The following is a 21,893-nucleotide window of genomic DNA, read 5'->3' as shown; positions in this document are numbered from 1 at the left end:
AATGATATCACAGTGTTGATCAGCTGGTGTAAGGATCGACTAAATTGATCGTGTTTTGCACTGAGCTGAACTAATGTGAACTCTTTAATAAAGACGTCTGAACGAATTGTTAAAACCACGTGAAGTGGGGGGTGAACAGCGTTCTGATGACGTCACTGCCACAGAGTATTTTCTTTTCAAAGTTGTTGAACTGTTGCTTAGATTGATTGACAGGTCTAATCACACATCAGTTTATACTGAATGACATCCATCAGACCAAAATCCGTATTACTGAAGGTTTGTTAGATATTCTGACTCCAGGTGTCATTTGACCATGGCTTCAGTCCCAGCATGCACCTCTTCGGACTGTGGCATCAAACCAAAGCAGAACAGACACGTTTTCTGTGTGTTCACCTGGATCGACAGGAACATGTCACATTCATAGACTGTAAATAAAGATGGACAACATGACTGCTCCCAAATGTGAAGCCAAAGTGTCTCCATTGCCCCCTGGTGGCTGGCTGCAGTATAGGTCATAAATCGCTCCTCCTCTATGTTAGCAGATGGGACATGGACCAAACTAAAGAACTCAAAAGTAGATGTTAAATAAATGTTTCTCAAAGGTGGTTTCTGTCATTTTACGTAGTTATCAATCAGATGTTCATGGTTCTGATAAGTTTAGTTTTAATTAGTTCTTTAATTATATAGAAACAGGCTAAGACATGATTGACAGCTGAGGCTGACTCCTGATTGGTCAAGTGGATGGAAGGGTGGGATCTTAATAACACGGCTCCACTGCACAGACTCTGACTCCAAATGACGGCACCAGCACAAGATGGCAGCATTCCTAGAGATATTTCAAGTTCATTTAGTACGATGATAGTAAGTGGAGACACGGTGTCCATCTTTATTAACGGTCTGTGGACACATCTGACAGAAACACATGATCCAGGCTTCTTACTGTAGTACCACTGTGAAGTACTCTAAGTATTCAGGGCTGAATCCAGGATCAGAGGTCTACATTCCTCCAGCAGAAGCTCCACAAGCCTCCAAACAAACTGTGCAATTTTCTGAGTATTTAAAAAGTCTGTTCACTCGTCTCAGTGTTGAAATAATAAAAACTATTATTTATCACGGTAATGTGTGTGTAACAACAGAAGGTGTCCTCAGTACTTCACTCTGTTCAGTACTGTACTCCTGTAGTACCAGTACTATGCAGTAACTATTGTTAGTTACTCTTGTAATGATGATGATCTGTGTCCCCTTCAGGTGCAGGACCAGCTGTGTGGACAGCTGTGATGCGTTCAGGTGCACTGTACAGTTGGTGTTTGTTTCTAAACTGTCTGTTAACATCTTTTTCTATCTTTTTGTCATTTGTACTTTTCCACTTCGAACTTTCTGAACCTTCAAAATGAAAAAAGCTTCATGTAAATAACTGACATGTTGTTAACATGTTGTTTTGGAATAAAGATTTCTCTGCACACTCTTCTACTCAGTTTGGAGTGTTAATCAGGAGGCAGGTGTCATCACAGACTAAAGCCACAGGGGGCGCTGCAGCTAACAGCTGGTTACCAACAGTTAACATCTGGTTACCAACAGTTAACAGCTGGTTACTAACAGTTACTAACTAGCTATGCTACAGTAATATTACAGTAATGCATAGTAATAATACAGTAACTAACTGTTAACCAATGGTTACCAGCGGTCAGGTGACATGTGTTGGGAGTAGTGAAGGTCTCTGTGTAGGACGTAGGGGGCAGGAGAGGAGGAATGGGACAGGGCCGATCCTAAGTAAACAGTGTGACCTTTGTCTCAGTTAAACTTCAGTCCACAGGTTAAAGTGATAGAAGATACCGGTTAGTGCAGGACAGAGACATTAGAGACCGGCTAGTGGAGGACAGAGACATTAGAGACAGGTTAGTGCAGGACAGACATCAGACCCGGAGCAGAGGAACCGAACTCAACTGGAAAAGTCTGAATGTTTTCATGCTAACGTCAGAGGAACCACAAAGTTCCTGCTGCTAGCGGCTAGCTCCGTTAGCTCCGTTAGTTGTGTTAGCTCCGTTAGCTCTGTTAGCTGCCGGCTCGTTGGATTAAAGTACAACAGCGGATATTTAACATGTTCAATCTGTGAAGAGCTGCAGCTGTGAGAAGCTGCTACACGCTGAACAAACTGGTCCAAGCTAACGGTAACTAACCAGAGCTGATTAACCGGAGCTAACTAACCGGAGCTAACTAACCGGAGCTAACCAACCGGAGCTAACCAACCCGAGCTTCACTCAACAGGTTCCCCGGGATTTAATCTGAAGGACGAAGGAGAGACCGTTACCACGTCAACTAGTTTACTGAGGTAAAAGTACCAATACTGCATACTAATGAACATTCATGAGAGAGTAAAACTACAGTAATACATAGTAACACTACAGTAGTACTTCAGTAATACACAGTAATACCATACTAATACACAGGAATAGTACAGTACCAGAACACATGATAAAGTACTATTTGTATGGATCAGTTAATGTGACAGTATTAAAACAAGTTCACAAGTTAGGATTATTATTGTTACTTGGTTTGATAGTTTTTCAGTAAACAGTGAGAGATCATTGATTTCCTGCCAATACACAGATCAATACATGGATGATGGTTTCAGCTCTTATTGATCAGGTAAATGTAAGAAAGTGAAAATTATAAACACATAAGTAGCTGATCCTACAGATCAGAGACTAAAAGTTACTGAGATGGAAATCTGAAAATACAAGAGGCTGGAACACCAAATTTGTCTTTGTGTATTTTAATAGAGGCTTTCTGCAGAAAGGATCAACACAGAGAGTCACAGGGATCTCAGAGTGAAGATGCAGGACAGTCAAATGCAAGGATCTTATATAGGAGAACTAAGGCTGTCTGTCTGAGCCAGTTCAGACCGGTTCTGTAGGCGCAGTTTGAAACAGGAATTAAGACACAGGAAAATGATTTGCATACGTTTCCATTAGGTACTTGGACAGTCAATAAGTAATAGAAAGGTCTGCAAAAAGTTACTCTTCAACTACAAAATAGGTTTCCACCAGACTTTTTTCCACTACATTACTTTATGATAATAGTTACGTCTGCAGAAGATTAATCAATGAGTCGATCAACAACTTTTTATCATCAATGAACTGATTATTTTTCATAATATATATATATATAAACACTGATCAATTAATCAATCAGCAAATGATGATGAGAGTTGGAGATTGTCTTTATATACAGTCACTGATCGTCTTCATATACAGTCACTGATCATCTTTATATACAGTCACTGATCGTCTTTATATACAGTCACTGATCATCTTTATATACAGTCACTGATCATCTTTATATACAGTCACCGATCATCTTTATATACAGTCACTGATCATCTTTATATACAGTCACTTATCGTCTTTATATACAGTCACTTATCGTCTTTATATACAGTCACTGATCGTCTGTATATATATACAATGTGATGAAGGTTCTCTGTCTCACCTGTGCAGGTGGAGCCTCACACTCGGAGGTCAGCATGTTGTTTCCGTGACGAAGACCCTGCTGTCCTCAGCGGACTCCTGTGACGCGCTGCTGTTCCTGCTTCTGTTCTCTGATTGGTCAGCTGTTACGTCTCTGACAGGATGCAGCTGGACTGTCAAATGTTAAGGCGGAGCTCCAGACTCAGGAAGCTGACGGCTGTGCTGCTCGCCGCGTATGCCGTCAAAAAACTGTCCCCATACGTCTGGAGGAGGATACAGGTGAGACATCACACACACACACACACACACATACACACACAAGTACAAACTCATACAAAGGCACACACACATGTACACTTTGTGTATAGATAACTGTGTGTTTGTTTTGTTTTTAGAGAAGTGCAGCAGGTAAACAGCCGGGTGGAGCTAACCTGGCTGTAGGTGTGGTCACTTCCTCTGAGGAGAACAGCAGAGAAAAGAAGAGTGACAGCAGGTGTGTATGTGTGTGTTTTATTATGTGTATGTGCGTATTATGGACCTGTTCCTATGACGACAGATGTCTCTTTGTGTCTTCAGGTCTCCGTCAGTCAACAGGGAGTTTCTCCTCAGACTGTCTCGTCTGTTGAAACTTTTGTTTCCTCGGTTACTATGTCCAGAGGTCGGTCTGTTGGTTCTGCACTCTATCACTCTGATGTCCAGGACCTTCCTGTCCATCTACGTTGCTGCTCTGGACGGTCTGTCCCTGTCTGTCCCCGTCTGTCCCAGTGTGATTGTCAGGTGTATCACATGTTAATAATCAATGTTTTTGATGGTGTGCAGGTGTGATCGTCAGGTGTATCGTGCAGAAGGACCCTCAGGCGTTCATGCTGCAGATCTCTAAGTGGCTCCTCGTCGCTGTTCCTGCGACTTTCATCAACAGCACCATTAGATTCCTGGAGGGTCAGCTGGCACTTAGGTTCAGGAGCCGATTGGTCAACCACGCCTACCAGCTGTACTTTACCAACCAGGTAACGCACACACGCACACACAAACACACACACAGCAGGAATAATTTATATGTTCCTGAACGCCTCACAGCACTGTGGTGTCCCTGTGTCTCTGCAGACATATTACCGCGTCAGCAACATGGACGGTCGTCTGTCCAACCCTGACCAGTCTCTCACTGAAGACATCGTCATGTTCTCAGCGTCAGTCGCTCACCTCTACTCCAACCTGACCAAACCCATCCTGGACGTGGTCGTCACCTGCTACACGCTGCTGCGTGCCGCCCACTCCAAAGGTTTGTCTACCTCATCACACTGAGTCAGTGTCACTGCTGAAACACTAGAGGTCACTGTGACTTTCCTCCTGCAGGAGCAAACACCACCTGGCCCTCCGTCATCGCTGGCCTGGTGGTGGCGTTCACACGCCAATGTTCTGCGTGCATGTTCGCCTCGATTCGGGAAACTGGTTGCTGAAGAGGCGAAGAAGAAAGGAGACCTGAGATACATGCACTCACGCATCATCGCCAACTCTGAGGAGATTGCATTCTATGGAGGACACAAGGTAAACATAGCCCCGCCCCCTGTTGGACAACTGCAGACAGTACCTCCGTCTGTGGTGTTAATGTTGAGTGTGGGTGTGTTTGATTCGTAGGTGGAGCTGGCCCAGCTGCAGAGGAGCTACTCATCTCTGTCGTCTCAGATCCATCAAATCCTGTTGAAGCGTCTCTGGTACGTCATGTTGGAACAGTTCCTCATGAAGTATGTTTGGAGCGCGTCCGGCCTGGTGATGGTTGCTGTGCCGATCATCACCGCCACAGGATACTCCAAATATGGTAAAAATTCTCTGTGTATATTAATAAGGTTCATCAAAATATAAACATAGAGGTAATGATAACCTGTGTGACCTTTGACCCCTGATGGTCAGACTCTGAGGAGGTGAAGCTGGCTGCCATGGTGATGAAGGAGGAAGAGTTGGTTAGTGAGAGGACGCAGGCGTTCACCACGGCGAGGAACCTCCTGAACGCTGCTGCCGACGCTGTGGAGAGAATCATGAGCTCATACAAGGAGGTGACCCATCCTACTCCTCTTCCTCCTCTTCTCTCCTCTCCCCTCTCTGCTGCCCTCCGTTGGTGTTATGTTTGATAGAGATGTTGAGGTGGCAGCGACAGTGATGTCAGAGGTCACGTGTGATGACGTCAGTGTGTCTGTGTGTCTCCAGGTGACCGAGCTGGCGGGTTACACAGCTCGAGTCTCTGAGATGTTGGACGTGTTTGAAGACGTGAATCAGGGAATCTACCGTCGCAATGGCGACAGAGAAGAAGAGGCCTCGCCAGGAGGCGGAGCTGTGATCCAACATGGTCACAGAGTCTGTGGACGACTGCAGACCAGAGGTTGGTCTAAACGTAATGTGACGCTGAGATCAGATCAGCTGATGAAGAGGAGGCCCCTGCAGTTCCTTGTCCTCATGACAGACCTTCATCATGTTTGAGGTCAAAGGTCAGAGGACAGGAGCTTTAGCCTCAGCTTCATTTAGACGTGCCGGTAAAATGAACTCAGTGATGTCATCAGGGAGACATTAAAGACAGTGGTGGGTTTTAAAAGTGTCTCATATAATGATGGATGTAAACACGATGCTGACCACTGGAGGTCAGTGTTGAGTTGAAGATCATCGAAACTAACAATCAGGACAGTAACCAATCAGAGTTCAATCATTAACCAATCACTCATCTCATGACTCATGTTGTTTTCAGGTCATGTGATCAGTGTGGAGAAGGGGATTCGCTGTGAGAACTTGCCAATCATCACACCGACCGGAGACGTGGTGGTGTCCAGCCTCAACATTCAGGTAACACTAATACTCACACACACACACACACACACACACACACACACACACACACACACACACACACACACACACACACACACACACACACACACACACACACACACACACACACACCCACACACACACACACACACACACACACACACACACACTCAGCCTGGGGCAGAGGGAATGGGATGTCATATAAGAAACACAAGAGGTCAGCTAGAGTCTGATCTCATTAACATACTGAAACAGTGGGTGTGTGTGTGTGTGTGTGTGTGTGTGTGTGTGTGTGTGTGTGTGTGTGTGTGTGGTGTGTGTGTGTAGGTGGATGAGGGGATGAATGTATTGATCACAGGTCCGAACGGTTGTGGGAAGAGTTCTCTGTTCAGGATCCTCAGTGGACTGTGGCCTGTTTATGGAGGAGTTCTGTATCGTCCAGAACCTCAGCACATGTTCTACATCCCTCAGAGGTAAATCTGTCACCATGCACTTCTGCTCTAGTACTGATGGTGGCGCTCAGATGACATGTTTGTGTGGACTCTACAGGCCCTACATGTCAGAGGGAACCCTCAGGGACCAGGTGATCTATCCAGACTCAGTGGAGGAGATGGTGCAGAGAGGAATCACTGATTCACACCTGGAGGAGATTCTTCACACTGTCCACCTGGTCTACATCCTAGACCGAGAGGAAGGTCAGTGTGTGTGTGTGAAACTGTATTCAGACCTGATCCGAACATTTTCTAGAAGAAAAACTGGAAGAACACAAAGATCTCAGGATGAAGAAGAGGAGCCGTGCACGTAGAAGACGAAGACGTCAACTTTTAAAGACGAGGAGGTTCCAGAGCTTCTGGTGATGAGGGCCGACGCCGGTGTGGATGAGCTGTAAACAACAACACTGATCTTTCCACAGCAGAGTTTATACGTCATGTCCGGCCTCCTGCTGCTCTACAGGCTCCGCCCCTCGCAGTTCCCCACATGTTCCTGTTGTTGTGTTTAAATCAGAAAACTGTGTGTGTGTCTCAGGTTGGGAATCGGTCTGCGACTGGAAGGACGTCTTATCTGGAGGAGAGAAACAGAGGATGGGGATGGCTCGTATGTTCTACCACTGGTAAATATTCCCTCACTGTTTTATAACTGGTCTTTGTGGTTCTGTCTTTTTGTCTGACTGACTCTCTCTCCCTGTGGTGTGAATGTCTCTCGACCAGCCCTCGTTACGCTTTGTTGGACGAATGTACGAGCGCTGTCAGCATCGACGTGGAGGGACACATCTTCCAGGCTGCAAAGGATGCTGGGATAGCTCTGCTCTCAATCACACACAGACCGTCCCTGTGGTCAGTACACAACACACACACAACACACACACACACACACACACACACACACACACACACAGTATGTATCAGATTGATTAGTTCATTGATTGATTGATTGACTTATGTGTTCAGCACTAAACAGTGAAACTTGTTCTGTTTGTGAGACTCAGTGTTTCAAACAGACCTTAAAGGTCAAAGGTCAGTTTTCCTTATTAAAAAGGTTCAGATACAGCAGTTTTGTTTCTGTCCTGCAGGGGGCAGCAGAGCTCCTAGCTGCTCTCAGCAGTCACACCCTGATCCTCTTCCTCTTTTCTCAAATAGGAAGTACCACTCTCACCTGCTTCAGTTTGATGGAGAAGGAGGATGGAGGTTTGAACCTCTGGATGCCTCCACCCGTCTGTCTCTGCAGGTACATAAATCAAACCATCACACACACACACACACACACACACACACACACACACACACACACACACACACACACACACACACACACACACACTTGTACTTCTATCTCAGTAAGGACACTCATTGGCATAATGCATTCCCTAGGCCCTTACCATAACCTAAACCAAATCATGTGACTTTTACAGATTTGAAATAAATCAAGTTCAACAAAACCTGACTGTTTTTCTGTGATCTGCAACATCTGGTCTCTAACATCTGGTCTCTAACCTCTGGTCTCTAACATCTGGTTTCTAACATCTGGTCTCTAACATCTGGTCGCTAACCTCTGGTCTCTAACATCTGGTCTCTAACCTCTGGTTTCTAACATCTGGTTTCTAACATCTGGTTTCTAACATCTGGTCTCTAACATCTGGTCGCTAACCTCTGGTCTCTAACATCTGGTCTCTAACCTCTGTTCCCTGGTCTCTAACATCTGGTCCCTGGTCTCCAACCTCTGGTCTCCAACCTCTGGTCTCTAACCTCTGGTCTCTAACATCTGGTCCCTGGTCTCTAACATCTGGTCCCTGGTCTCCAACCTCTGGTCTCTAACTTCTGTTCTCTAACCTCTGGTCTCTAACATCTGGTCTCTAACATCTGGTCCCTGGTCTCTTACATCTGGTCTCTGGTCTCCAACCTCTGGTCTCTAACTTCTGTTCTCTAACCTCTGGTCTCTAACATCTGGTCCCTGGTCTCTAACATCTGGTCTCTAACATCTGGTCCCTGGTCTCTAACATCTGGTCCCTGGTCTCTAACATCTGGTCCCTGGTCTCTAACCTCTGGTCTCTGGTCTCTAACATCTGGTCCCTGGTCTCTAACATCTGGTCCCTGGTCTCTAACATCTGGTCCCTGGTCTCCAACCTCTGGTCTATGGTCTCTAACCTGGTTGTGGTCTCTGCAGGAGGAGAAGCAGCGTTTGGAGAACCAGCTCTCTGGGATTCCTAAGATGCAGCAGAGACTGACGGAGCTGTGTGTCCTGCTGGGAGAGAGAGGGGGAGGAGGGGAGGAGGAGGAGGAGGGGGGTTCTCTCTCCTGAGTTTTAACTGTGATTTAAGAACTGTGCTGTTTTTACTTGTTACCATGGAAACAAGCAACTGTTCATGTGACTGAAACTGATGTTCAAGTGGTCTGGTCTGGTCTGATGTGGTCTGGTCTGGTCTGATCTGGTCTGGTCTGGTCTGGTCTGGTCTGGTCTGATCTGGTCTGGTCTGGTCTGGTCTGGTCTGATCTGATCTGATCTGGTCTTTTTACTGTTAAAGTGAATTTTATCTGTCATGTTCAGATTCAGTCACATGAATCCTGGTGTGAGGTCAGAGGTCATGTCATTTTTAAATGTTTGTACTGATAGAATCAATATTTTATATATATTATATTATAATCAAGCACTTGATCAATGAATCAATAACCAATGAATCAATAAACAAGAGGAAGATTTGAATGTGATGAAGATGAAATAAAATTGAAAATATAATGAAAACAAACGTGTTCCTGTGTCATGCTTTTCAAAATAAAGCTCAGGAGAATAAGGTATTCTCTTCTCTTGAGTACTCAGAATACTTTGATGCTCTGAGAACACAAAGTTCTCTGATACTATGTACATGGTGTACGTTGATTCTCTGGATGTACACAGAACTCATACTTTGACTACACAAAATACTCTGACTCTTTGAGTATGATGAATACAAGGAGCACTCTGAATACTCTAATACTCTGAGTATTTGGAGTACTGTGTTACTTTGACACTTATAGCTTCAGTAAATCAGCTGATGATTGATGATTTGTTTCTTGATCCTGTTTAGGAAACAATCAATGATCGATAATCAGTTCTTTCTCCTTCATACTTGCTGACACGACACAGCCTTTGAGCCAGGCAGCGGCTGCAGTGGGTTGTCGGTTCTGTTCCCGGGGAGCGTCAGAAAAGCCCCCCCGGCGCCGCGCGGAGCGGGGCGGGGTCTGTGTCGGACCTGTTGTGCGGATCTCGGTGCGGATCGTTAGGTTTTGTCTCCGCTGGACCGGGCGGGTTTATCCAACTTTGTCCGGGCGGGTCGAACTCCGGAGCAGCGCGGAGCAGCCGGCCGAGCTCAGGTGAGTGTGACCCGGATCGCACGGTCTCCTTTTACCGCCCGAGCCTCCGGAGCTTCAGGAAGGGGCGCGTGTCTCAGCCTCGCGCCGGACTCCGCTCTGAAATCAAACGATTTTTACATGTTGTCAGGTTTTTTCAGACTTAAAACCAGAGAGAAGTGACTGAAGCTGGTTCATTAGAACCGGGAGGAGCCGGTCTGTCATTCGGCTGCAATAGTTTTACTCAGTGTCGGTTGTTCTTGTCCTTTTCTAGAGTTAATCTCACACAAACGTTAAATAACGTCATTAATAAGCTAAAAAGCAACGAGTTTTAAAGTTGACATTTTTATAACGGAGTCTGGTTTGTGTTTGAATCCGGTTACTTCTCAAATCTTTTATTATTGTGGGTGTCAGTGAATCTGGAAAACGACAAGAACAACCGACTGTGTGTGTGTGTGTGTGTGTGAGAGTGTGTATGTATGTGTTTGTGTGTGTGTGTGTGTGTGTGTGTCAGTGTCAGTGCGCGCGCGCGCGCGTCTGTTCCCAGCCTGTCCTGGCACGGCTCAGCCCGCAGCCGCATTCTGAATTGCTGGCATTCCAACACACACACGCACACACACACGCACACACACACACACACACGCACACACACTGTGTGAAGTGAATGTTGAAGTCACCTTTGCTGACGTTACATAAGGGAAGTCTGAATCACGTGACTCTGAACAAAAACAATAAAGACAATAAGTGCCCCCCCCCCCTTACACACGCACACACACACACTCAGGAAGTTGTGTGTAGTCTGTGGTGAGACTGATTCTGGTTCAGCTCTTTGTTCTGCTGTGAGTCAGTGTCCGTGTATTGATCGATGGATTGATTACATATTGATTATTGATCTGATCTGATCACACCTTCAGGGGCCCAGCCTGGTTTTGGCCCCGGGGCCTCAGGCTGCTGTGCCCTGTAAAACATGTGACAGTACAAACGCATTTTATTTGGTGTCAACAGTTTGTCTCTTTGTGTCGCGAAGTCGACTTCAGAGAATCAGCTGGAAACAGGTTTCACACACGCACTGATCACACCTGCTGTGAGACAACGTGATGTTCGACTCTGCACAGCTGACCACCGGTGTCTGAGTGACGCTGTCGATCACGTGACCCGAGTTCACACCTGAGTTCACACCTGAGACACTCAGAACGGGGCCTGAAAGTGTTCTGAAGATTAAATGAAGGTTGTTTTTCAGTGTCACAGTGTGAATGTGTGTGTGAGAATCTGACACTTGGGTCATGTGACCTGTGTGAAGCAGCAGCAGTGACATCGTCATCATCAAAGTGATGAAGATGGTTTAACTGAAACGTCCATTTGACTAATCTGATGGATTTAGTCTGAGTCCAGATTCACAGTCAGATTAGTATTTCTGGTTAATCACCTTTAATCTACACACACGCTGTGTGTTCAGTGTGTGTGTTTACTGGGTTCACTTTAGAACCAGGCTCGGGCCACACACCTGAAAACACATGTCACATGTCACATGACCATTCACATTCACTGGTCATGTGGCGTAAACAGTCACCGGAAACGAGGAACAGTGATGGTGAAAAGTCCGAGCAGGGATTTCTTTTCTCTGAGCGATGACGAGGTGGAACTGTTACTGACAGGAAGTGTTAGTGACACTTTGTATCCACCGCTGGTAGTCGAGTCATGTGACTGATAAGAACCAATCAGGAAGAGAACGTGGGCGTTTGCATCATCGTTTACAAAAGTCTCAGGTTCTGTTCGTCCAGAATAAAACACAACCTGGAATTTCTGAACTAAAAACGAGACCAGCAGCGTTTATAAAAGTCTCTGATTTAGAGGCTGGAAAATCCAGAGTCGTGAGGATGGCAGACGTAACCATAGCAACAGTGATGAGTTTTAAAACTAAAAATGTCAGTATGGACAGAGGTGTGTGTGTGTGTGTGTGTGCGTGTGAGCGTGTGTGTGTGTGTGTGTGTGTGTGTGTGTGTGTGTGTGTGAGCGTGTGTGTGAGCGCGTGTGTGTGAGTGAGTGAGAGCGAGTGAGTGAGTGTGTGTGTGTGAGCGTGTGTGTGAGCGCGTGTGTGTGTGTCTCTCTCTGTGTGTGTGAGCGTGTGAGCTTCATCTGTTTCTGCAGATGAAAGAGTTAAATTCCTCAGGGACTCTGAGCCAGAGGCTCCAACACACACACTGAAACACACACTGAAACACACACTCCCTGAGGGTTGGTGCGTGTGTGTCTCTGTGTGTGTGTGTGTTGTCGTTCATATTCGTCTCTTTATTAAAACCACAAAAAGTCACTTTGTGTCGTCTGATTTCCGATTCTGACAAATGCAACAGAGTGAGACCTCCTCTCTGATTAACTATCACATGACCTCAGCTCAGTTTGTGTTTCTCATTAATCAATAATCATATTTAGGTAAGAATGCGCGTCAGACTCCGGTGTGATCCGGTGACGTCAGCTGGTGTGTGTGAAGCTCATGTGACGTGATGGTCTGTATCGTTGATGACCTGATGACCTGAGTCCTGGATCCACTGACACGTTTCCTCAGAGTCTGAAGCTTCATGTGTTTCTTTCATTTGATCTGTTAGTTTTGCTTTCACATTGTAATTTAGGGACACATTTTTTAAGACCGCAGCTGCTTCCTCGTCTTTTCTTCTTCTATTGTTTAATGCTGTCTCTACTTCCTGTGATTGGTCCAAAAGTCCAAATTAGTCAAAGAGTGTTTTCACTGGAGGTGTGAATCTTCACCAGCCTCGTGATTCCATTTGATTACGATTCAAACGCACAACGATGCTTCTCGATGTATCACATACACAATTTTCAATATTACTGCACATGCATGGTTTTTCATCAGTTAATACAATCAGTCCGACAATTATGAACTATATTAGTATTACAGACTGTTACTGTTATTACAATTGTGCTGTCATTCTTAGTAAGTGTTGTCCACACCTCTAGCTTTCTCTCTGCAGTCGAACCGAACCAGGGTTCAGTTTGATCCGGACCTCCTCCTCTGGTCGGACTAAACTTCGGTGCGTTGGTCTGGACGTGGTCAGAGGAACCTTTCACACCTGATGGTTCAGACTGAACTGTCTGATGGTCTGAACCAGAGAAGGTGTGATAGAGTTTAGTCGGAGACAAGAAACCACAGAAACTCACAAAGACGAGGAGGGGGTTGAAGACTGTTGGGGGGGTCTGTTGTTGATCCCAGATTAGGGCGTGGCCTTTGCACAGATTACACACACACACACACACACACACACACACACACACACACACACACACACACACACACACACACACACACACACACACACTGTGGAGTGTGAATGAAGCGTCCTTGATCACACTAACTGCTGAGCCCCCCTAAACAGGGAAGGGGATGGTGTGTGTGTTTCTGTGTGTGTGTATGCGTCAGATCACACACACTGACTGTGTGTAGCTGGAGGTGATTTTAATAATCCATAAAGAAGCTGGTTTCTCTGGATCGCTCCCTGGAGTCAACACACACACACACACACACACACACACACACACACACACACACACACACACACACACACACACACACACACACAGTATCATGGAGAACATCTGATGAGGAAAACTTGACTTTTTTAGTTTTCTGAGCTCTGTGTTTTTTATGTTTAATAAAAATCATCAATAATAACACTGATAATAAGACAGATTCTTGTGAACTTGACCTTAAATTTACAAGTTAGTTGAAATCCACAATGTCAGGATGTGGTCAGACTGCAGGGGGCGCTGTCAGGGCTCCACTGACTGACTGTCTGAACAAAGAGTCTGAATTGAAATGAACTTTATTGAAAGCTCACGGCGAATCAGTGGCAACAAACAGTCAGGCTTCTAAAGAGAAGCTTTATTTAAACACTGTCGGTGAACAAAGACAAACAAATGAAAAGATTTGTTCAACAGTTTGAGAAAGATAATTATTTCACGTTTGCTCAGGAGCAGCTATAAACCGAAGCTGGAGTGCAAACCCAGCTTGAGCTCAAGCGGGGACTATTTAAATCCTGTTGGACTGAAGGACCACGCTCCTGAATGAGGATTTTGACCAGTTGTCACTTGGACTCACGGATGAATGGAGTCAATTTCAGGAGTCAAAGGTCAAAAGTCACAGTGACCTCATGAGTAGATAAACATGAATGTGACTAAAACTGCAGCTGGTTGGAGACAACAACCACAAGATGGTAATTTACTGAAGGTGTGTGTGTGTGTGTGTGTGTGTGTGTGTGTGTGTGTGTGTGTGTGTGTGTGTGTGTGTGTGTGTGTGTGTGTGTGTGTGTGTGTGTGTGTGTGTGTGTGTGTGTGTGTGTGTGTGTGTGTGTGTGTGTGTGTTTAATGAAGGAGGAAGTGGTATAATGAACTGTATTTACTGTCGCTCAGTTTCAATTTCCTCTGGTTAAACCACTTCCTTCTCTCGCCACAGTGATGTCACTAAATAATGATGCTTTGGTATAATATCGTTAACATTGTTATAATAAAGTATCAGAGATGAGAGACGTTAATGACAGATGTAACAAATGTTGAATCTTTTCATCGAGAGATTGTGACTCTAGACCAGATCCAGTCGAGAGGAAGGAACGCACACTAAATGATTTCTGTGATTCCGGAGATTTGGGAACTCGCAGTAACTTGTGTGGTCAAACGTGGCTTCAGAATAAAAACAAACATGGCGGCAGAAAGATGGCGTCATCAGCTGGTTGTGATCGTTTGCCCTGAAAAATGTTGGAAGGTGTGAATCTGACCTGAAATACTGAGTGACAGCGCCCCCTGCAGCCACACAGTATTTCAGGTCAGATTCACACCTTCCAACCATCGTGGGGGCGTCGTCGAGGCTGCTCCTGCGACGTAATCTTAACTGATGATTCTACACATATAATCTGTGTTGATGACGTCATCCAACGTTTGACGATGAAGTGGTTTTCATGTGTAGAAAAAGCAAAGTGTATCAGTGTGTTGAGCTCTGACTGAGTCGTCCCTCTGAACTGAAACACAACCTAACTGAAATATTACCCATGATCCTCTGCTTCCTGGACCAGAATAGCTGCAGCTGTAACAAATCCATCAAACTCTGTAGAATTCTTTATGTTTTCTAAGTTTCCTGCTGAATATTGGAGATAAACTCTGGTTTTTAATAACTTCAGAGTGTTTTTAACTGATCTCAGTTCAGCTTCACTCTTCACCTGGAGCTGGTTGTGACAGTTGAAGCTGACTCTCAGTCAGTTCTTCTCACAGGAAATGGAACCCACTCACCAGAGTCACAGAGAACAGACGCTCAGGGAGAGAAGGAGGAAACTTTCTCCTTGTTCACACTCACACATCAGACTCTCTGTAACCAAGCTGCTGCTTTCAGGTAGTTTCAAGTTGATTTAAAGGTTCTTCAGATGTGACCCCCCCCCACACCCCTTGTCTCAGTGTGAATGTTTAGATTATAGACTGTGGAATAATGTGGTGTCACTACCCTCACACTGAAGATTATACTGTCTGAGTGTGTGTGTGTGAATAATTGCTACGTTGGAGTGCAGCTGTCTTCACTGGCATCTGTTACACCCCCAATTTAGAAACACACACACTAAATCACTGTCTCTCCCTGTGTGTGTGTGTGTGTGTGTGTGTGTGTGTGTGTGTGTGTGTGTGTGTGTGTGTGTGTGTGTGTGTGTGTGTGTGTGTGTGTGTGTGTGTGTGTGTGTGTGTGTTGCATATATCCAGATTAGTGTTCTATAATGTCTCAGTTTGCAGAGTTACAACCATCAGATAAACTCCACAGATTAGTGAATGAAGGCAGGCGACCTAATCTACTGACTGTGTGTGTGTGTGTGTGCACGCCTGTCTGTGTGTATATATATATGTGTGTGTGTGTGTGTGTGTGTGTATCAGGGTCAGTTTAATGAGGATTAAAATGATGGTTTTCTGTTTGGAGGCTGCGAAAAATAAAAATTCTGCACAGAAAATAAAGTAAAAACATCCAGATATAAAACAATAGAAACAGCAAAAGTAATAACATATATATTCATTTTACATATATGATATAATATATATTCACATCATATACAATAACACATTTACAATAGATATGATAATAAATGTACATAATGTATGATAACATATATTTACATTATAAACAATAACATATTTACACTATATATAAGAACTGACTCCTCCAGGTTTACTTTTCAAAATAAGAGCATAGATTGAAGAGTGGGACAGGTAAGATGTGACAGTGAGAAAATCATCCTGTAACAAACTGTCTTACTCAGTGTGTGTATTTTATTTTGTTATTTAATGACGAAGGTGTGAACGGTGTTTTCATTCATCGTCTCGTTGGTCTCCTCAGTTTCATAAAGATTAAAATCCTTTCTACCGTTTTCATAAAAACATGAAGCTTCATCAGTGAGATGGACTTCCTGCTGCTGAGTTCACAGTCAGTCTGAGCACAGAGCTGATATTTACTGTGATGCATGAATAGACGCTCTGTGTTTGACCTCTGACCTCTCTACAGGACCACTTCCTCTCACACTGTTACATGTTACTGTCAATGTGAGGACCCACTGATTATCAGAGTTAAAGGAGCCTTTCAGACTCTTTTTCCAGTCTGCTCCAGTCTCGGAGTTTTCAGAATAAACCTCCATCCTGCTGACACAGTGAGGGAGGTGGTGGAGACCAAACACAGAGAGAAGACCCTCAGATTCATCCTCAGGCTGGTCCTCATAAAGATACAGAAACACCAACAAACACAGGCAGACAGAGAGGAGGGTGTTGATTTATCTTCAAGGACGAGTGTGTGTGTGTGTGTGTGTGTGTGTGTGCGTGTGCGTGTGTCGTCTTTCAGACTCTAAAATCCATCCGACACAAAGAGACTGAAACTGCTGAATGGGCGTGTTGTTTTTGTGTGTTTTCATGTGTGTGTTGTTTTGTATGATTGTGTGTGTGTGTTATATTTTCTTCTTTTCTTCGTTGATGCTCAGGCTGATTCGGTTGTAGTTCCTCGTCATCTGCTTCATAGCCACCAGGTGTCAGTGGTGTTTGTATGCAAACATGAAGGCTCTGATTGGTCGAGGACAAACGAGTGTGAGCTGCTCAGTCTCCAGATCATCGATCAATATCTGCCGTGATTGATTATCTGCTCATTAACTCACTCCAGGCTCCAGCTGACGAACAGGAAGTGATTCATTGTTCGACCTCCCTGCACCTTGAAGGCAGATGGTGGATGGGGCTGCATTTGTTTGTTTGTTTTTGTTCTACCGTCACATGACTCTGACATGAGACCGTATCGTCCACACGTTGTAATGGTCTTCATGTGGGTTCCACCTCTTGTGCTTTGCTCACGATCACTGAAAGAAAACGTGGCATCACGTGCATCTGTGTTTGTGTTCCTGCAGGAAACGTCCTCCTGATGAAGAAGGTTCCTCCTCAGTTTCCTCATCGCAGACGCCGCCGCTCGTCTCAGCAGGTCGGTCAAACTTTAATCTCTGCGTGCTGAGTCAGGGCGTCCAGATGGTTGCCACGGCAACCGGTGACCTCACACAGCCGCCACATGGTGACCAATGATGTCATCAATATGAGATAGAGTGGAAGTTTGTTTCTGTAGAGAGACTCAGTGATTGGAGGAGGACGCACTGATCTGATTGGTTGATTCAGAGGAATCTGCAGATTCAGATTAAGAGATCATTAGTGTGTGTGTGCGTGTGTGTCTGTGTGTGTCTGTGTTTGTGTGTAACAGAGAAGTCTTTGTTCTCAGTCTCTGAACGAACTTTCTCATTCAGTCACGTTGAATCGTTAAGCAGCCGGTTCTAAGGTTCCAATGTTCTGATGGTTCTGAAGGTTCCAGTGTTCTGAACATGGTGGAATGCTGAGTCCAGTCTGAGGTCACGTCCTTGTTGAATTCCTTTAAAATATATAAAAACTTTTCTGATTAAATGTATGAAGTTAACAAAGTCTGAGGCTCATCAATAAACAGACGTCTGTCCAATCAGGTTTGACTCAGTGACTGAGAACCTCGGTTTCAGTTTGACTTTTCAAAATAAAATATTTCAGTCAGTTCAGGTCGTCTTCATTTGATTTTATCAATAACAGATTGAAGCTTTTGTGTTGAGCAGTGGAACGTCCTCTCTCTCTCTCTCTCTCCTCTCTCTCTCTCTCTGTCTCTTCTCTCTCTCTGTCTCTCTCTCTATCTCTTCTCTCTCTCTCTCTCTCTCTCTCTCTCTCTCTCTCTCTCTCCGCTCTCTCTCTGTCTCTCTCTCTGTCTCTCTCTCTCTCTCTCTCTCTCTCTCTGTCTCTCTCTCTCTCTCTCTCTGTCCCTTCTCTCTCTGCCTCTGTCTCTCTCTGTCTCTCTCTGTCTCTCTCTCTCTCTCTCTCTCTCTCTCTCTCTCTCTCGCTCTCTCTCTCTGTCTCTCTCTGTCTCTTCTCTCTCTCTCTCTCTCTCTCTCTCTCTCTCTGTCCCTCTCTCTCTCTCTCTCTCTCTCTCTCTCTGTCTCTCTCTCTCTCTTCTCTCTCTCTCTCTCTCTCTCTCTCTCTCTGTCACTCTCTCTCTCTAAACATTTCCTCCCAATTATTGTGCGTCACCTTTCACCTCCTCCCCTCCCCCATTCATTACTGCGCCTGGTTGGTTCGTTTCTGTATGAGCTGCTTTTCACGCTCTCTAACCCCCTCCACCCCTCCTCCCCCCTTTAGAGCCTCTTCACTCGTCCTTCATCTTTTGTTTCTGCTTCAAAGGCTAAAATACCTGAAAACACACAAACACGCCACACCCTGTACTGCTAATATCATATAATGTAATGGATTTATTGTTAAATCAAATATCATCAATCAATATCAATGTATTGAAGTCAACCTTTAAAGAGTTTTAGCTCAACATCTGTCTTCAGAAAGTCAGTAGAGATGTTCGATGATCCTCTCGGACTGATCAGGGTCTTTATTATATATATTTATTAATGGATCATTTGAAAATCATTATTCGGGGGAGTGAAGGTAGAAACAGAATCTTGATGACACGCGCGTCTTTTAATTCTCTGTATGTTCTTCAGGTGCTCGTAGACTTTGTTATATACTCCATGACAACAAGACCATCAGTGACTGTATATAAAGATGATCAGTGACTATATATAAAGACGATCAGTGACTATATATAAAGACGATCAGTGACTGTATATAAAGACGATCAGTGACTGTATATAAAGATGATCCAGATGATTTCACTTCACTGTCAGTTTATACGTCTTTAATCGATACTGATCTTGTTGATGTTGTTTAACTTCGGAGGGTCTGAGGTTCAACAATGAAACGACGACCTGTGATTGGTCGGCTGGACTTAATGCAGAAATATAAAATCACATCACAACATTTATGTGTGCTGCCCCACCAGCTGTCCATACACACACATTGTGTGTGTGTGTGTGCACGCCTTTTCTCTTTGTGTGTTTGATTGATGTGTGTGTGCTCAGTGGTGCATGTGACCCACAGTGTGTGTGTGTGTGTGTGATTAATATTACATGAGGCTCCTGATGAGAGGTGGACACACACTTCCAGCTGAGCTCACACACACACACACACACATATGAATGAATGCATGAATGTATTGTCACACACACATTTTACAAGCAGTGTGTTGTGTCAGAGATAAGATGATGTCGATAAAACACACACACACAAACACACACACTTCTTATGCTGTCTTCACATCAGATTAAACTCCCAGCGGTCGCCATGACAACCGGAACCCTCTATGATTCTCACCTGCTGTGACCTGTCATCTGTGAACCAATCAGACAACAGATTTCAAACAGACTCACCTGAGCAGAGACGTAGAGCGCGGACAGAGTCTCACTCTGATGTATTTCCAGCTACTTCTAAACAAACCTGATCAGTATTGATTATTTATCAATATTAATTAGTATTGATCCTCAGTGTTATTGTGATGAACAGGTGTTTATGTTTGAATGAGGGAACAGAGCGATGGAACCAGGTTTTTCTTCCTCTGTGAAAACACGCTGAATATCTAGCAGCTGTTTCCCATCATGCACCTGGCTCACAGTGGGATTATTGATGAAGAGAATCAAAGCAGCAGAGCAGCTGTGGGACGACCCGCGGGAAGTGAAACTGAAGATCTGACGATGACGCCCACCCAACGCCGTTTGTGTGGTCGTATCTTGTCCACGAACAGAACCAGACCTGATCCACATCAGATCAGACCCACACAGAACTAGCAGGAACTGAGACTAACCGAAGTAACCTATGTTACAACAAGAGTAAATATTGTTGTTTACCTTAGTATATGGTGGATATGTACTGGGTGTGTACTGGACATGTACTGGGTACCTACAGGGTATGTAGCGGGTATATACCGTATACTGGGTATAAAGGATAAACCTAACCTAGTGTTGTGTTGGTTTTTAACCCAGTAACTTTTAGTTTGAAGCAGATTCAATTTCAATGTTTTCGTACTGTGGTCACTTATCACAATAATACTAGTAATAATAGTATCATATTATTGATAATAATAATAATCTGTGAGTATTATCAGTCATAAACGCAGTTTGCTGTTCAGACACCGTCGCTCATGGTGTGAAAACCCCTCCAGCATTGATTTGCAGCCTCGCTTTCCCTCTCTCTCTCTCTCTCTCTCTCTCTCTCTCTCTCTCTCTCTCTCTCTCTCTCTAACTTCACGCCTAAAACCTCTGATTAAATATTAATGAGCCTGACCACGCCCATCGCAGTGTGTGTAGGCCACGCCCCTTCAATTCCCACTGAGACTCTCTCTCTGTGTGTGAATGTCTCTCGCCCCTCTCTCTCTCAGAACAATGTGTCGTTCACAATAATGGGATTACAGCCGTCCAGCCGGCTGCTCTCTCTCTTTCTCTCTCTCTCCATCTGTGTGTCAGTAGCCGGTCGACCCCTCTCTCTCTTTCAACCAGTTCAGTTTTTGTCGTCCGTTTTTTTGAAGGAATGAAAGAAAGACGGGCTGTATCCTGAAGAAAGTAAGTGTCTCTCCACCTCCCTCCCTCTCTCTTTCTCTCTCTCTCTGATGAAGCTTTGATTGACAGCTGACTCTCCTTAATTGTCTTTTATTTAATTAGCGAAGCGGGAATCAGATCAGCTGCAGAGAGACATTGACTCTGACTCTCTCTCTCTCTCTCTCTCTCTCTCTCTCTCTCTCAGTGAATAAGATGTTCACATTCATTCACTGCTTCAATCATTGGTCTCTTTCACTTAAAACTTTTCATTGTCATGATTTAAAATTTTTTGGTAATTTTATGATCTTTTGTAATTTTATATGTTTTGATTTTTTTGTATTTTTATAGTTTTTCTGTCAGGGCAATAATAATGGTCAAGATTCATTGTCGTGTTAAAGTAACAGAAAATGGAAAAGTACTTCAGTATTTTACTTCTGCACAACACTCAAGTAAATCTACTTTATTTTCCACCTGCAGCAGACGTTTCTAAAATGTATTTTATTTACTCGATGAAGCAGAAATGAAACAGAAGCAACAGAAGCAGTTTTTTGTCCGTGAGACTTTTTAAAGATGAGTCGATTGTTATTCTCCTGTGATGAAGTCAGCGATTGATCCTCTGAGCGTCGAGGACGTGACGAGTCAGGAAACTGTGTGAAGCTGCTCCAGAAACAGAAATGATCCCTGATTCCTCAGGTGTAAAACGTTTCACCGATCTCACAGCTGAAACTCTTTCTTCTCGTGTTCTGGAAACATCCTCGCATGAGTTCGCACGTGGTCACGTCACATATGAGTGATCCGTTGAC

At 44.5% G+C, this 21,893-nt stretch overlaps 2 protein-coding genes across 4 annotated transcripts in view; both read left to right on the top strand.

Annotated features, from left to right (window-relative positions):
- The first annotated feature begins 1,563 nt into the window (after positions 1-1,563).
- Positions 1,564-9,518, top strand: abcd1 (ATP-binding cassette, sub-family D (ALD), member 1). Its single transcript, XM_035159775.2, is given in 19 exon segments — positions 1,564-2,168; positions 2,266-2,329; positions 3,498-3,746; positions 3,863-3,960; positions 4,044-4,201; positions 4,287-4,474; positions 4,572-4,746; positions 4,821-4,873; positions 4,875-5,012; positions 5,103-5,283; positions 5,376-5,518; positions 5,670-5,841; positions 6,202-6,296; positions 6,609-6,754; positions 6,831-6,976; positions 7,308-7,392; positions 7,490-7,615; positions 7,919-8,006; positions 8,943-9,518. Coding segments are annotated over 17 exon segments (2,244 nt in total). The 5' UTR covers positions 1,564-2,168; positions 2,266-2,329; positions 3,498-3,629; the 3' UTR covers positions 9,078-9,518.
- A 473-nt stretch (positions 9,519-9,991) lies between these two features.
- plxnb3 (plexin B3) overlaps positions 9,992-21,893 on the top strand; it is a 37,864-nt gene continuing 25,962 nt past the window's right edge. Inside the window, exons 1-2 of one of the 3 annotated variants that reach the window (XM_035158527.2) lie at positions 9,992-10,126; positions 17,521-17,591. The gene's annotated coding sequence lies outside the window, so the exon portion shown is untranslated. Of the gene's footprint in view, positions 10,127-17,520; positions 17,592-20,966; positions 21,115-21,893 lie in introns of those variants that run through there. The other 2 variants (XM_035158528.2, XM_035158529.2) reach the window with 2 other exon arrangements.

Source organism: Hippoglossus stenolepis, chromosome 6 (assembly GCF_022539355.2).
Source record: "Hippoglossus stenolepis isolate QCI-W04-F060 chromosome 6, HSTE1.2, whole genome shotgun sequence".
NCBI lineage: Eukaryota > Metazoa > Chordata > Actinopteri > Pleuronectiformes > Pleuronectidae > Hippoglossus > Hippoglossus stenolepis.
Note: the sequence above shows the minus strand (reverse complement) of the source record. Positions and strands in the feature narration are given on the sequence as shown.